The following is a 17,078-nucleotide window of genomic DNA, read 5'->3' on the forward strand; positions in this document are numbered from 1 at the left end:
AACCCTGACCTACCCCCTGCTATCCAGAACATTGGTCTCAGTTCTTGGAGATTGAGGGGAATTTTGGAGCTGGACCAGTTATTCGACAAGGGCAGTCTGAAACCTTTTCAGCTGTTAAAACAGGAATTTAATTTACCTAATAATGATTTCTACAAATTTTTGCAATTACAACATTTTCTGGAATCACTTCTAAAGGACGAGAGAATACGCTTAGATCTTTCTGACATAGAAAAACAATTGTACCCTTCATTTTCTCTTAAAAAGAAGATTTCTGTTTTTTTTTTACACTATGTTGTCTAATGTCGGCTCCTCTTCCTTTTAAACTGGTATGGGAAAAAGATTTTGGAACCAATCTCAGTGACGAGGATTGGCTTTCGGTCTGTTCTGGCATCTATTTTAGAGGCGCATCAATATCAGATCATGAGCAAAACTTCAAGTTCATTTACAGGACTTATTTAACACCGGTTCGCCTCCACAAGATCTTTCCTAATGCTTCCCAATTGTGTTTCAAGTGTAAGTCTAATACTGGTACTGTCATGCATGTGTTTTGGGACTGTGATATGATCAAGACTTACTGGAAAGAGATACATAAAGCTGATCAGAGGATTATTGGTAAATCTTTTGCTCTATCCCTGAGTATCTATCTCTTGAACTGTAAAGCTGAATTACACCTCAACCACGATCAAGAATGTGTTTTACATTTTTGTACCTTTTTGACGAGAAAATGTATACTTTTGTTGTGGTCCACTCCTCATGTCCCTTCTGTCAATATGTGGTTGAGTCAAACTGCCACATATCTACCTTTAGAAAAACTAACCTTACACTGGAGGTCTAATGATTTTTTGGCGTGTTTGGTCCCCTCTTTAGAATTTCCTTGAGAAAGTATGTTGATTGTCTTTAGATCTTGATTCTTGTTTAGACTGGTGCTATTGCCCTTCATTCGACCCTTGAACTAGCATTGTATGACTGTATGATGGATTGTATGACGGATGACTGTATATACTGCTATGAGACACCTGTACCATGGTTTTGTTATTGTACAACTATAAAAATTAAATAATAAACAGAAAAAAAAAAGAAAATGAAGCGACTGAGGACTGATAATGTTCAGGTACAGTATGATCAGTTTCAAGATGCCTGTTGTCGGGAGAAAAAAAATCCCAATCACAAAATTCTATATCATTGTTATCACTATTTGTTTTTCCTACAATAAATGTATTTTTAGGGGGTGATAGAGCTGGAAGCTGATGAAAACCATTCGTATTTTTGGATGAGGCAGGCTTTAACCTGGCCATGACATGGAGCCCAGCGGTTGCGAGCAGCCCTGAACGATGTTCGCCCATCCACAGTCTATAACCTTATCTACCCCCATACTCCCCTTTCCTTACCTTACTGTTACCCGACTGAAGAATTTTTCTCCACATGGATGTGGAAGGTTTACAATAGGCGCCCTCACAAACAAGTCACTCTTCTCCAGGCCATAGATAATGTGTGCAGTGACATCAGAGGAGGAGACCGAAGTCAGGAATGTATTTGTCATGCCAGAAGATCTTCCAAGATGTTTATCTAATGAAAACATTCATTATGATGTGGATGAGAACTTGTGGCCAAATCCACAAGACAGGGTTGATAAAAACATAGAAGTGCAGTAAGGAACACTCCAGTTGACATTTTACTGGATGCCTACTGTAGTATTTTATTTTCTTATCTTTTTTTCTTATCTTATTTTTTTTACGTTTTTTATTTTTTATTTTTTATTTTGAAAAACCCGTTGTGAGTTGATTATTTCATCATGATTCCAGTCTCTGTACTTTTCTTTCTAGTCTATTACAATGATGTGTGAATGTGTAGAACCATGATGAAAACTACACAGTGAAACTACGGGTATCTTTTGTGTGGGTGATCTAAAGTAACGTTCCTATGATATTTCTTAATAAATGAGTTTTCTGACTTCTTTAAAGATATGAAAGCAATATGCAAAGTTTTGAACATTGGACAGCCAAGTGTTACAAATAATGACTGTTCAAGTTTCTGAAATTGGTGTCAAAATGATTGTAAAAAACAACAACTTCTTCAGGAAATACACCCTGTTTGAAAAAATGTCATCAGTACGAAAGTGAAGAAAAAATTTCTCGCTGTAATCTTTCATTTGGGTCACAAATAAACATGCTGTACATTCCTGTTCACACATTTAACCCAGTACCCTCTCGACATTTCCTCTGACAATATTGGGGTTATAGTTCAAAAATAAATAAATACATAAATCACAAAATCAAGTCAGGTTACCATTAACCCAATATAGTATGTCTTTTCAGAGAAAATTATTTTGACAACCCTGTTTGTCAAATTGAATGTCAAAATGAACTCAAGACAAGATTTATGGTGGGAGACATTTCACTGAGGAACATTATACTTTCTCTACATATCAAAACCATAATTTAAACAGAAATTTACAGTAATAAATGAAAATGTAGGCTACTTCTGTATAATTATAGGATATCTATTTCTCCCCTTTTAAATTAATGTGTAAATATTTGGGCTGATATTGCAAAAAAAAAAATGTTTTACTGTATCTATTTCATGTTTTATACACCTTTTTTATTTTTGTTAAAATGTGCCCTAATTTAAAGTAAGTTTCCAGGCTCCAGCTCAAGATTCTTTCTTAAGGAAGTCCTGTTTGAAAAATGTCATCACTAAGAAAGCGAAGAAAACTTATTTGATCATTTGCTGTTGCGTGCATATGCACATGTATGTATACTTTGTTTTAACATTCACAAAGAACAGTAAAATATTAACTCTCAGTTTGTAGAGGATCATGTGTGCAATAAAGTTTGCTCAAAACCGGAAGTGAGACGTCACGCAATGGCGGCCTCCATGTGGCTGTAGACTCAACGTGATTTTGCTCATGTTTTCTTGTCTGTAACGTAAAGGAAAATCCAAAAACCAGTTAAAAAATTGGTGGAAACCACAATAAGGTAAGATCTACCTTATGATTTTTAGATTCAGAGATTCTGAAAACAAACCTTTTTTTAAAAAAAAAAACCAAACCCTTATTTTAATCGCGATCTTGGGCATATTATGTTTCGTCCTGCATGCAGTTTTAACAAGCTGCATGTTTTAAGTAAATATTCCCATAACTTCCCAACGTGACTGTCTTTTATATATTTAACGTTATATAAAATATATCGGAAACTTTTATTAATGTGTAATTTGTAAATGTATATTGTGTTTGCCAGATGTCATATTCACTGAAAATGTATCAATCCAAAACATTTGGTATCAAGTTGAAATCTAGACAGCTCTAATCTGAAGTCTGTGAACCTGTGCTTTGTACTTGTTTTCTATACTGCGCCTTTGTCTTATATTGGTTATGCTGTATGCATTATGAATGTGTGAAAGCTGGAGTCACCTGAAGTGTTGTTATATCGCAGGTCTTCAGAGTGAACCTGCTTGAGCTGAGAACCAGTGTTCATATCTGACATGGCTTCATTTAAACCCACCAAAGTTCAGTTCCTTCCTAAACTAGGAGAGAAAGTAACAGAGGAAACACTCTACTGGAAGAATTACAAGGTTTGAGATGTTGTTGACACATTTTATAATGTATATAGGTGTTTTGATTGGTCAACATTTCTAACAAGTCTTTCAGTATTTACATACACTGACAGTCTGTGTTTTGTCTTTTAGTCTCCGGTGCAAATTAAAGAGTTTGGTGCTATAACAAAGATCGACTTCTCTCCTCTCCCACCTCACAATTATGCCGTCACAGCCTCCACCAGAGTGAGACCATTTGTCTTTCATCTTCTTTTGTATTGACATATTCATGTATTAATTTTCATTTTTATTCAAAGTGACGTATAAAGCTTTTTTTTCTTCTCTGAATGGTTGTATCATTGTATCGGTTCTGTATATAGGCCTATTATTATAATAATATATACATCTATCTATCTGTCTATCTATCTATATACTGTGTATATATATACACACACACACAATTTATGTATTTGTTATACAGTATTTAATTATTCTGATTTTAATTTAAAATTATTAATACAGTAAACAGAATTAAAAAGTTAAGAAATATTTTTTGAACAAATCTCATGTATAAAGTTCTTATAATATTGTTATGTGCATAAATATTCTGTTGTTTATTGTATGAATATATTAAATAGTTTGTATATACAGTGTGTTATATGTACATTTATTTTATTTGAATTATTATGAATAGTAATAATAATAAATAGTTTTGAATTTTGAAAAAAAAAAAAAATTAAAACAAAAATCATTCATAGAGTAAATACAGTAATGCAGTAAACATTACTTGTATACAATAATGAGAACCTTTTATAATAATAAATAATCAGAGCTATAAATAATCAAAATGTTTGTATGCATTACAGTGCAGATGATTTTAGGAGAAAATGTGCTTAATTGTCTCAAAAAATAATGCACGAAAAAAAATGTAAAAAAATTACTTGACTTGCACTTGTTTTTGTGAGATTCACTTGTATTTTTCCTTAGAATTAAACCCATGTCAGAACTGTTGCTAGCATGATTCTACTCTCACGCGTGCAGTATGCTGATATTATAATGTTCTGCATCAGATCCACATATATGGACCCCACTCTCAAGAGCCCATACGGAGCTTCACACGTTTTCGGGATACAGCGTATGGAGGGAGCTTCAGAGGCGACGGGAAGCTTTTAGTGGCGGGAAGTGAAGAGGGACTTATCCGGCTGTTTGACATCAGCGGCCGAGTGGCTCTCAGACAGTTTGCAGGACACTCCAAGTATGACCCGGCATGAAATAAATGCTAAAAAATAATGTGTTCAGTAACTTAAATCCCTCAAATCACATCTTTCATCCTTGTAAAGCAGCTCTGTCTTTTCTGCTGTCTCCTATGTGCAGGGCGGTACACGTGACCTCGTTCCTGTCTGACGGCTTTCGTGTGGTGTCGGGGTCTGATGACCTGTCGTGCCGTGTGTGGGACGTTCCCAGTGCTGTTGAGCTCAGCTCCTTAACTGAACACACAGACTACGTCAGAGCTCTCGCCCCCAGCAAACTCAACCCAGATCTGTTTGTCACAGGTAACCTAAAGCTTTAATTCTCATCTGCGCCTCACAGATGATCACTACATCTCTCTTCACGGGATTCTGGCTTAGCCAGATCTGTACATTTAGTATTGACAGAAAAAAATGAATGTGCACATAAATCTACACCAATCTGAATGCTTTTGTTTCATATTAGCAACAAGTTGGAGAGATTAAAAATACATTTATGTAACAGCAGGATTTGCAGTCTGTTTGTTGGACCAATGGAGTGTTTGAAAATATTATTTTTTCACAATTAATTTTTTTAATAAATTTTCTTAGGTGATACAGAAATCGAATGTTGTTCTTCTCATGTTTTAATATTATTTCCATAAATATCCTGCTATATTTAATGTTTGAATGTATTAAACATTTTATAGATAGATAGATTGGTATTATTAATTTCATTAATAGCTAATAAAATAGTAAGAATAAGATCTCTCAAAAAGAAATGAATGCTTTTTTTCAGGAAGGATGCATTAAATTGACAACAAGTGTCAGTAAAGACATTTATAATGAATTTCTATAAATGTTATTTTGAACTTTGTAATCATAAAGATTCCTGAAAAAGAACATTTATTTTATAACTGTTTTCAGCATATTTAATAATAATAAATATTTCTTGAGCAGCAAATCATCATATTAGAATGATTTCTGAAGAATCATGTGACACTGAAAACTGGAATTTGCATCACAGGAATAAATTACAATTTTAAATATAATAAAATTTCACAATATTACAGTTTTTACTGTATTTTAGATCAAATAAATGCAGCCTTGGTGAGCAAAAGAGACTTTCAAAAACAAAAATCTTACCAACCCCAAACTTAAGTGGTAGTGTGTAACATTTCATATGATTGTAAAGTTAATGTTTTGTAGAGTAGTTGATGTTAGCATGATTGTGGTCTCTGTTGCAGGTTCGTATGATCACACAGTGAAAGTGTTTGACATGCGGTCAGGGAGCAGTGTGATGACCATGCAACACGGCCATCCTGTGGAGTGTGTACTGTTGTACCCGTCAGAAGCCCTGCTGGTGTCCACAGGTGAACAACACTCGTAATTTAACCAATCATAATGCAGAAATATACTGTAGACTTGGTGCATTAATGTAGTTTTCAACTGATGTGCTCTTTATGTCAGCTTGAATGTGGCTCTTCCAAAAAATGGTTGAAATAAGTTGCTGTGTGTGTTACAGGAGGGCGCTATGTGAAGGTTTGGGACCTGTTGAAAGGCGGACAGGAGCTTGTTTCTCTTAAAAATCATCACAAAACAGTTACATGTGCATGTCTGAGTTCTGTAGGCAACAAACTGCTCACAGGATCACTGGACAGGTGTGTCTGCATGTGCGAATCATAGTGAAGAAATGCTATGCGTGCTTATTTGTGCGTTTTCGTGAGCCTGTGGGTTTATTTGTTTTGGTTGCTTTTCATTTTAGGCACATCAAAGTGTATAACTCCTCTTATAAGGTTGTACATAATTTCGACTGTGATGCATCCATCCTCAGTATGGCTATTGCGGTAGGTTTAGTTCATTCACTCAAATGAAATCTCTCTCTGTCTCTCTCTCTCTCTCTTTCTCTATAACTTAAAAATGTGATTTTTCATTTGCACTTGAATTAAAGCGTTGTTTATTGTGGTTCTCCTCTAGCCTGATGATGAAGCGCTTGCCGTGGGGATGACCAATGGTGTGTTGAGTGTCAGGCACAGGAGACACCAAAAAGACAAAGAGACGTTAACTAGTCGAAGGCGACGGGGCCCGTCATACCAGGTCTTTGTCAAGGGGAAGAACTTTGTGCCCAGACAGGTGATTCTTTTCTTTTCTTTTATTATTTTCTTTTATTTTTTTTAATTATTATTTTCTGAATGATTAAATTTAATTTCTTATTTGCGAGCATTTCACAAGAACCTTGTGCCCAAACATTTGATTTTTATTTTATGCTATTTTTATTTAATTAAATTGTAATTTTTTATTTGATTTAATTTGATTGACTTTTTTCTGAATAAATAAATGAATTACATTTTTTTATTTGCTAACATTTCACAAGAACTTTGTGCCCAAACATATTTTTTAAAACTTTTTTAATTTAATTTAATTTTGTATCTACTTTTTCTGAATGAATGAATCAATGAATTTTAATTCATTAAATTTCTAATTTGCTAATTTTGTTCCCAAACGTGATTTTAATTTTATAATATTTCATTTTATTTTTTTTGTTTGCTTTTTCAGAATAAATCAATGAATTAATCATTTTACATTTCTTATTTGCTAACATTTCAGCTAAAATTGCTCTCTCATATAGCTATTCTACAGCTATATTCATATGTAAGCTCATGTTTACTGAGGCATGTATTTTCATATGAGACTGTTCGAATGAACTTGCATGCTTCATTTTTGCTGCATTGTTTTCTTCAGTAGTGTCTTACACTCTTTTGATGTCTCTTTTAGGATGATTTCTTGGTCAGTAAACCAGTGAAGCAGTATCTACGGAAATATGACAAACAGCTGAAAAGCTTTGAGGTGTCCAAAGCGCTGGACACCGCTCTGCAGGTGAACACACACCCGTGTGGATATAATGCAGTTTGATATGTGATATGACTGTTCAGACGAAGATATCAGTATATGTTTATGCATGTTTGACAGACATGGACACGCACCAGTAAACCAGATGTGACCGTAGCGGTTATCATAGAGCTCAACCGCAGAGGAACTCTGAAAAATGCTCTCGCAGGACGAAATGAAGAGAGCTTAACCAAGATCCTCAACTTCCTTCTCAAGTGAGTAACTCTCTCGCTCTCTTATTCCGACACGCACATAGTCTTATGACTTCAGACTCCCATACAAAACATGATGGCTAATATATAGTTGGAGGGGGAAATTTATGGACACTTCAGAATAAATAAAAAAAAAATGATTCTGGGAGACTTGAATCAACGTAGGAAAAAAAAACGTAGGATAGATTACTAAATTTTCAAAGAATACAAAATTTTCCAATTTGCTTTGATTTCTCAAATGGTTTATGGGTGACTGGGTTATATTTCACTTTAAAATTGAAATATAAAAAATGATGCAATTTTGAAGCCAAAAAAATCAAAATTTGTTATTATTACTTAGTTTTTTTCTTTTGTCATTTAAGTGCATTTTCACTTTACAATGCAAAAGTCTTCCAAAATGAAATTTGATGGTAGAAAGTAAATCAAAAAACTATATATATATATATATATATATATATATATATATATATATATATATATATAATCTCTTGCTAATTAATACACAAACACACACACACATACATAATTATAAGTAGAATTGTAATTTAATCATTTTTGTATTTTAATATAAAAACAAAATATAGTGTGTGTGTGTGTATATGCATATTATTGAAAATCTGTGTGGGATTTTAGCTCTGTTAATATTCTGTGAAATGCATTCCATTAAATTCTTGTGACAAAACCGAAATTTCTTGGAATGATTAAAGCGCCGGGAAATTCATAGGCAGGTTCTCAGGGTGTGTTGAGGTTGAGAGTTTGGGTCACAGAACACAAAAGTGACCCAGAACTGGAGGCCACAATCGTAAGCGTAAACAAGAGTCACAAGAGTCCTGACCAGATTTTCTTAATTCAAGGAATTTAATACCACGGTATTTATTTCTTGTTATAATGCCTTGCTATGAGGGTGTTTTTGTGTATGGTTTTTCAGGCACATCTTTGACCCACGCTTCTCTCGGCCTCTGCTCATGGTCGGGGATATTGTGCTTGGTGAGTTTCATATTGTATCATGCGCACGTGAGCAAATGAGAATGAAGAAGTGAACTGCTGCTTGCAAAATAGTATTGTTTTTCCTCTGTTTTTCAAAGGTTTTGTACATGTGAAATGTGTTTGTGTGTAGATCTGTATCAGCAGGTTTTTCACGAGTCACCTGTAGTCGAGCGGCTGCTGCAGCGTCTTATGGAGGTGTTGGGTCGGGAAGCAGAACTTCAGCAGGAGCTTCTGCAGGTCTTAGGAATCCTGGACACACTTTTCGCATCGCTGACCCCCAGAAAAGAGGTCATGGCCCATGCTGCCCCACCAGTAGCGCAGGAGTCTCAGCTACAAGCTGCCTGACACTCATTACAAAACTTTCGTGACGCAAACGAAACATGCTGGACTCTGGCAGAGGCGTGGTGAAAACTGAAAGGGAAAGCGGAAGGAAACAAACACGAGAGGCGGCTTTGGGAAAGATGTTGCCCAATGCACTGAAAAATCACTGTGTCAGTGTGTCCTCCGTTTCTGCTGATGTTTGCAGAATTTGAAACTGCATTTTGTATATTCTTATCATAAAATCTTCAGATCTGTGCGTTTTGGTTTGTTCTTTCTTTCTGTCATAATCGAATGCCTTAGTAATGAAATACAATTACAATACAGTTACAAGTGCTGCTTTTTGTCTTTCGTGTGATTATGTTAGCCAATCAGAAAAGGTGCCAATTTGTATGTCAGTAATTGTGTGTATGCATATGTAGTTTTGGGAAAAGGCTGATGGGACAATCATTCAGTGGCTGACAGAAGCTGGCACAATATGACTTGTATATTATAACTTAAAATCTATTACAGCACATAATCAAGAACCGGATGTAATCACATGGATTAAATAATAATAATTTGAGGACCAATCATTGAAAAATCTGTATCTCTCAAGGATTAATCTTACTATTGCTGACATACAGTGTAAATATAGTTTTACAGCTGTATAAAAAATGTTTTACGCAATATAATTCTGTATAATTTTTAAAGAATAAGGACAATTCAGGATCCTGATGAAATTTTTATAGCAAGAATTAATCATTTTGGTGTAATGTGGCATGCAAAAAATTAAAATGGTGCTTGAAAATACTAGTAATACTTTACTGCCAATGATTTGACTTGTGATGTGATGCACAAGGGCCAATTTCTATCCCTATTATTTTGTATTTAATGCTGCATTATGTTTGTAAAATACTTTTAGGGCCCATTTTATTTTCTTCACATTTTTATCAGGAGTAAAATATGATGTTAAAGCAAGACCAAAAAAAAAAAAAAAACGAAATTTGTAAGGCCTTTATTTATATTATTTGCTCATATTTAGAAAAAACAGTATCTATTTATCTTTCTATCTATCGCAAGCAATTTTAGAGTATTAATGCACTCCTCTTTTACATGCCACAGAACTAGGAGCAACTTTAACAAATCTACATTTGTGTAAATAAAATGTACTTCTAATCAAACTATAAGTATTACTGCAGAAAGAGGAGCCTTGAGGACGTGGCAGTTCTAAACCAATGACATAATCACGTTTGGATTGAAGTGGACCAATCGCCAAGCGGCTCGGACCACGTCTGCACAGGCGGTCCTGAGTGCAATCCTCAATCTGATTGGTCAGCTAAACGAGGTTTAAGTGTTATCTCCAATCTGATTGGTCAGTTGAGAAGCCCATCCAAAGGAAGCGTCTCCCATTTCCAAACTAGTTTGACATCCGGAGTTACCCAGACCAGCCGGGCGGTGTGAAATACTACAGAATTCACCAGGTAAAGTTGCAATTTTGCATTTAAACATAAAACAGTTAATACATATGTGCTGTGAAATACAGTGTTGTGCCTCGCTGTGCCATTTATGTCCTCTGAGAGCTGCGGGTATTTGCATGAGGTTTAATGTGAGGAATTTAAATGATGTTTGCATGTCCAAATATTGGGGATATTTATTCAATTTTACAATGAAGTAATAAAAAAAAAATACATAACAAAAGTTATCTGATAACAGTTTATTACACTAGTATAAGGGTAGTTTTGTGTGTGCGTGCGCGCGCCTGTGCATGTATATATGTGTGTATATATGCATGCATGGATAGCATATCTATCTGACTAATATACGGACTGATATACGTGTGTGTGTGTGTGTGTGTGTGTGTGTGTGTGTGTGTGTGTATGTATATATGTATGTGTGTGTGTGTGTGTGTGTGTGTATGTGTGTATATATATGTGTGTGTGTGTGTGTGTGTGTGTGTATGTGTGTGTGTATATATATATATATACATACATACACACACACACACACACACACAAAGAAAAAAAAAAAAAACACACAACACACACACACACACACACACACACACATATATATACATATATATGTATACATATACATACATACATATATGTATATATATATATATATATATATATATATATATATATATATATATATATATATATATATATATATATATACATATGAAGGGTTTGCTTGCAAAAACAGATAACTCTATACTCTAATAACTTTCATGAATCATGTCTTTGTTGTGTTTTATTGTGTGTATTTTTTAGTTCTTATTATTTAATCAAAACAACCCAACTGCAGTGTGATTGATATTAATTGGAATGCAGGATAAAGCAAACATGTTTTTTGAAATTTTTTAAAAACAGATATCTGTTTTTATTTTACCCTGTTAAAAAAAAGTGTGTGAGAAGATGGACCTCCTGCCGCTGTTGTTGTTGGTCGGCCTCTGCGTTCTTCAGTCCTCCAGTAAACCCATGGAAAAGAAGGAGCGCGTCCATCACGACGCCCCCCTCAGCAACAGGGAGCACGATGATGAGGAGAACTTCGACTACGACCACGAGGCTTTTCTCGGGCAAGAGGAGGCGAAGACCTTTGACCAGCTCACCCCAGAGGAGAGCAAAGAGAGACTGGGGTAAAAACACATGCACCGCATTTCAATGAGCTCTTCACTTGAGAAACTTCTCCAGATCATTCACACTCTCCTTCTATCCACAGTAAGATTGTAGAAAAGATTGACGAGGATCACGACGGCTTTGTGACCGCTGATGAGATGAAGCGGTGGATCAAACACGCTCAGAAGCGATGGATCTATGATGATGTGGACCGGCAGTGGCAGGCTCACGACCTCAACTCAGACACTTACGTCTCCTGGGAGGAATACAAGAACGCTACCTACGGCTACATCCTTGGTGTGTATAATGCGTTTACTGATTAATCATGTTTCAGAGGTTAAATCTAATTGAAATGCGCAGTCAATATCTGTCCTCAAAACAACAGATTTAAAATATATCACATTTATTTTGAATAGCTAGAAATCTAGACTGATGTGATGTGTGTATGTCTGTTTAGACGAAGCAGATCCCGAGGACGGTTTTAACTACAGGCAGATGATGGCTAGAGATGAGCGCCGTTTCAAGATGGCTGACCACGATGGTGACTTGAGGGCCAATAAGGAAGAGTTTACAGCGTTTCTTCATCCCGAGGAGTTTGACCACATGAAGGATATTATAGTGCTGGTACGTCTGGACAAGCAAAATGCTAAAAAAAAATTCCATATACCTATCTATCTATCTATCTATCTGTCAATCTGTCAATCTGTCTATTTATATACGAAATGTGTGTGTGTGTGCGTGTGTGTGTGTCTGTGTGGTTTGGTTTGCAGGAGACCATGGAGGACATTGATAAAAACGGAGATGGTTTAATCAACCTTGATGAATATATTGGTAAGTGAAGTGTTTTCCTTTTTAAGTGTGTTTGTGTGTATTTAAGAGAGACTGGAATGGAGCGAAATCAGTCATTTCCTGTTTAGTGTGTTGATCTTGTCTCCCTTTTTCCCTGGTCTGTGTGTTTTTCAGGTGATATGTACAGTCAGAATGGAGATGCGAATGAACCAGAATGGGTGAAAACAGAAAGAGAACAGTTTACAGAGTTCAGGGATAAAAACAAAGACGGCCATATGGATAAGGACGAGACCCGTGACTGGATCTTGCCCTCTGACTACGACCACGCAGAGGCTGAGGCCAAACACCTGCTGTATGAATCTGACGCAGATCAGGTAAAAGCATGGTAATTCTCAGTAAAGGGACATTTTGCATAAAAGTCATTGCATCCGTTACATATTTAACAATTTTATGTAGAAGTTAAAGTAAATTTCTGTCACAAAAAATGTAAGATCTTTGCATAAAAGCTGGAATTAAATTAATAGTTAAAGTGATACTCCATCCCAAAATGACAATTTTGTCATTAATCACTTACCCCCATGTCGTTCCAAACCCGTAAAAGCTTTGTTCGTCTACGGAACACAATTTAAGATATTTTGGATGAAAACTGGGAGGCTTGAGACTGTCCCATAGACTGCCAAATAGATAACAGTGTCAAGGTCCAGGAAAGTATGAAAAGCATCATCAGAATACTCCATCTGCCATCAGTGATTCAACCGTAACATTATGAAGCGATGAGAATACTTTTTGAACACGAAGAAAACAAAAATAACGACTTTATTCAACAATTCCTCTCCTCTGTGTCTCTCCAAATCAGCGTAGAGCCATTTTGACAATTCTGAGCAGTACACAGGCAACTTACTCTCTTCTGTTTCAGCCGCACCACAAGGATAAGTTTTTTAGGTGTATTTACACTTTGGTTTGAAAGCAAACAGAGCATCGACGCAGAATGACAGACACAGAAGAGCGTATGCCGATGCGTACAGTTCAAAATTGCCAAAATGGCACTACGCTGATTAGAGAGACACAGAGGAGAGGAATTGTTGAATAAAGTCGTTATTTTTGTTTTCTTCTTTTACAAAAAGTATTCTCATCGCTTCATAATGTTACGGTTGAATCACTGATGGCAGATGGACTGACGGTCTGATGATGCTTTTCATACTTTCCTGGACCTTGACACTGTTATCTATTTGGCAGTCTATGGGACAGTCTCAAGCCTCCCGGTTTTCATCCAAAATATCTTAAATTGTGTTCCGAAGACGAACAAAGCTTTTACGGGTTTGGAACGACATGGAGGTAAGTGAATAATGACGACAATTTTTATTTTGGGATGGAGTAACCTTTTAAGCCAAAACGGAGCATTCTAGCATATTTTACTCACTCTCATGTAATGCAAAGTTTATTTTACATTTTTGCATTTTGCAGATGCTTTTATCTAAAGTAGTAGTAGTAGTAGCCCTTTATTGTCACTAGTCACAAGTACCAGCGAAATTAGCCATCAACCTGTCCATACATACATATACACAACACACATACAAAATGACAAGGGGGTAGACAGGACAGGAATTGAGGAAGAAATACAGCATAACATGAGGAAGGTGGGGAGAAAAAAATAACCCCCAGACTATGCTCCTTTGGGAGTACAGTGTGAGAACAGGAAAAACACCTCCGCAACAAAAGCACATAATCAATACAGCATAAACACACGACACAATACAGCATAAACACACGACACAACAGGGGAGGGGAAGAGGGGGGACGAGGTAATCCAGCACAGGCAAGCAGCCATCCGGTCCTGCAGCCATTCTCGGCGCTGGTCACAGACCCGCTTGTCAGACTGGCGGTACAAAGCGGCAAAGGCGAAGGCGAGGGATGGGGGGTGGTAGAATAAACCATATCTGTATATATGTGCATATATGTGTATGTATGTAAGAGTTCATGTATTTGTAGGCCTGTAGAGCCACCACGCTGGTATTCAAATCTAGGTGCCTCAGTCCGCAGATTGTGATTGTGAGTTGCCATGGAGACAATCTTGATCAGGTCCCAGACAGAGTCAACAATCAGCAGGTGTCTGTGGAAGTGAGGGGAGGAACGCAAGAGCGTCTCACTGCAGTGCTCTTCCGGGGGAGTTGTTGTTCCCAACAGTGGCCTTGGCTGAGGCCAGTGCTGGTTGAGGGGAGCTGGAAGAAGATAAGATTGCGATTGTTTGGTCTTGGGGCGAGTAGCCACATTTCAATTTACACGGTTACTCTCTTTGTCCATTCTGGTCTCCAAATCCATCCATTTTCCTTTGCAAAGCCGTGAGCTTCTCCATGATGGTATCCATATTGCGGTTAATCGTCTCAGTATCAGTGCTGACCGCTCTGCCCACTGCTTCAATCATAACGGGCAGCCTTGTGAGGTTTTGGACAGCTGTTCCCGTTTTCTGAATTCTTCAATAACCCAGGGCAAAGCCTAATCCAATCAGCAGAAGACCTGTTATCATGGTTCCGAATAGGTAGATATCTTTAATGTCCTCTGCGGAAAGAGCCGCCTGACACACGACCCACCACCTCTCCCACGCGTCCATCGTGTAGCCAGCTGCGAACGTTACAGCAGGCCAGTCAGGTTCCCCCGAACCCAAGCTTCTCGTCGAAAAGATGATGTCAATTGCGTTGAGAGACCATTTGATCAAATCCATGATTTTTCAGTTTAAAGTGACTTACATTGCATTTATGGTAAACATTTTGATCAGTTAATGCATTCCCTGGGAATCAAACCTATAACCCATTAAAAACTTGTTTGAGGTACAACATTTTTTGGATTAATTAATTTTATTTCTTAAATGAGTAGGTTGCCATAATTCTATGTCATTAATTTTGGTTTTCTTACCTTTCTTCCCCTTTGAAATTTGTACTTTACTGAAAATGACCTGCCATAAAATGCCATAATTCTATTGGTTGTGCATCAGATTTGTTATGCTTATTAATGGGTGATTAAAGCAAAAAAAAAAAGAAAAAAATTATATGAAGCATTTACTGCTGACAATAATAAATGATGATATCATTGTTCTGTTTGTAAGAATTGTTTTAGCTTAGCAGCTGCTTCAATAACTTCTTTTTTTACTTTCATGACAGGACGGACGCCTCACAAAGCAGGAAATTGTGGATAAGTATGACTTATTTGTCGGGAGCCAGGCAACAGATTTTGGAGAAGCACTGGTCCGACACGATGAGTTTTAATTTTGGAAACTTTGCACCTGAAAAATGCAAAACGAACAATAATTTATTTTATGATTTCAAGCATACCACATTGTGAATCATTACTGTGTTTACAAAACATTTCTGTTCTTCCGCAGCATCTCGATCAAATGCATTTTTTTTATTTTGGCTTTTTCCGTGAACACATCTTTCGTAGATTAACTCATTGCCGTTGGATTCTGATGTGATTTCAAATGCACTGATGAAATGGTATTCAGGTCAGCTTGTGAAGCTTGTCAAAGTGTTGTGTAGAGATAGTCTATAATGCACTAAAATGCAGCCATATAATGCGGCATGTGTGTAACCCGACACGGTATAGAGCAATAACCCCCCACTAGTGTTTTTACATGGCACGTTATATGAACACTTTTTTTTTATTTTTAGGTATATAAAAAAAATAATACCCTCATGTAAACTACTTTTCTAAATAATATAAAATGTCTTTCAACCACTACATGTATGTGTTTATCTCCATTTAGCCAAAGGATGTAAGATATTGGACATGATGCTAAGTAGTAGATTGTAGTAAGGATGTTGCATATTTTCATAATCTTTCTTTGGCTCAAAATACATCTAAACAGAATGTTCTGGATTGGTTCCTGCAGGAACACGGATCATAATGTCAAGGCTTGTTTTTGTCAATCTATGGACAGATAAAAGCTATGTGTAAAACTGGTCAATCAACTGATTGGGTGCTCATTTATGAACAAAAAACCCTGCTTGAAGGACTATTGAACATCATTCCACCCACTGCGACCTGTCAATGAGAGCTTTATGAAGTGTTAGTACTTTCATTAATAGACTGTAAGCTGTTCTTTTCTCAAGTGCCTTTTTCGGTCTCCCTCAATCTTCAGACTGCTTTGACGTTAATATGCGACACTTTATTTTTGATTTTCTTACCTTTCTTCCCATGACTGAAAATGACCTCCTTTCCTAACATTAGTATATAATTTGTGTATATATATATGTGTGTGTGTGTGTGTTTATAATTGAATGTGAACTCTGTTTAGTATGCTGTGGTCAGGTATTGTAAATACTGTCTCATAGCTGAGAGCGTTTTCTCAATAAAATGAATGAAAATGAATCAGATTTTTAATTGGGTTTCCATTTGTGGATTTTCCAGGTAAATTTCTTTTTTTTGCACAGATTCTAATCAGATCCACAAGGGGGTGATCTGGTCACTTTTACATCATTTGAAAAACATTTTTAGGCATATTGCACCTGTTTTTCCATTTCTTTGATATT

The 17,078-nt window shown here is 36.4% G+C and overlaps 2 protein-coding genes across 2 annotated transcripts; both read left to right on the plus strand.

Annotated features, from left to right (window-relative positions):
* The first annotated feature begins 2,820 nt into the window (after positions 1–2,820).
* On the plus strand, positions 2,821–9,493 carry utp15 (UTP15 small subunit processome component). The gene is made up of 13 exons (XM_019121945.2): positions 2,821–2,975; positions 3,432–3,570; positions 3,685–3,777; positions 4,602–4,786; positions 4,906–5,084; positions 6,005–6,130; positions 6,283–6,418; positions 6,523–6,604; positions 6,735–6,890; positions 7,533–7,634; positions 7,728–7,861; positions 8,787–8,845; positions 8,976–9,493. Exons 2-13 carry the CDS (start codon positions 3,481–3,483, stop codon positions 9,188–9,190), a joined length of 1,557 nt encoding a protein of 518 aa, XP_018977490.1. The 5' UTR covers positions 2,821–2,975; positions 3,432–3,480; the 3' UTR covers positions 9,191–9,493.
* A 1,015-nt stretch (positions 9,494–10,508) lies between these two features.
* Positions 10,509–16,917, plus strand: calub (calumenin b). The gene is made up of 7 exons (XM_019121944.2): positions 10,509–10,626; positions 11,555–11,786; positions 11,870–12,063; positions 12,224–12,390; positions 12,537–12,597; positions 12,730–12,929; positions 15,711–16,917. The coding sequence occupies exons 2-7, from the start codon at positions 11,566–11,568 to the stop codon at positions 15,813–15,815; spliced, it is 948 nt and encodes a 315-aa protein (XP_018977489.1). The 5' UTR covers positions 10,509–10,626; positions 11,555–11,565; the 3' UTR covers positions 15,816–16,917.
* The last annotated feature ends 161 nt before the right edge of the window (positions 16,918–17,078 follow it).

Source organism: Cyprinus carpio, chromosome B18 (assembly GCF_018340385.1).
Source record: "Cyprinus carpio isolate SPL01 chromosome B18, ASM1834038v1, whole genome shotgun sequence".
Taxonomy (NCBI): domain Eukaryota; kingdom Metazoa; phylum Chordata; class Actinopteri; order Cypriniformes; family Cyprinidae; genus Cyprinus; species Cyprinus carpio.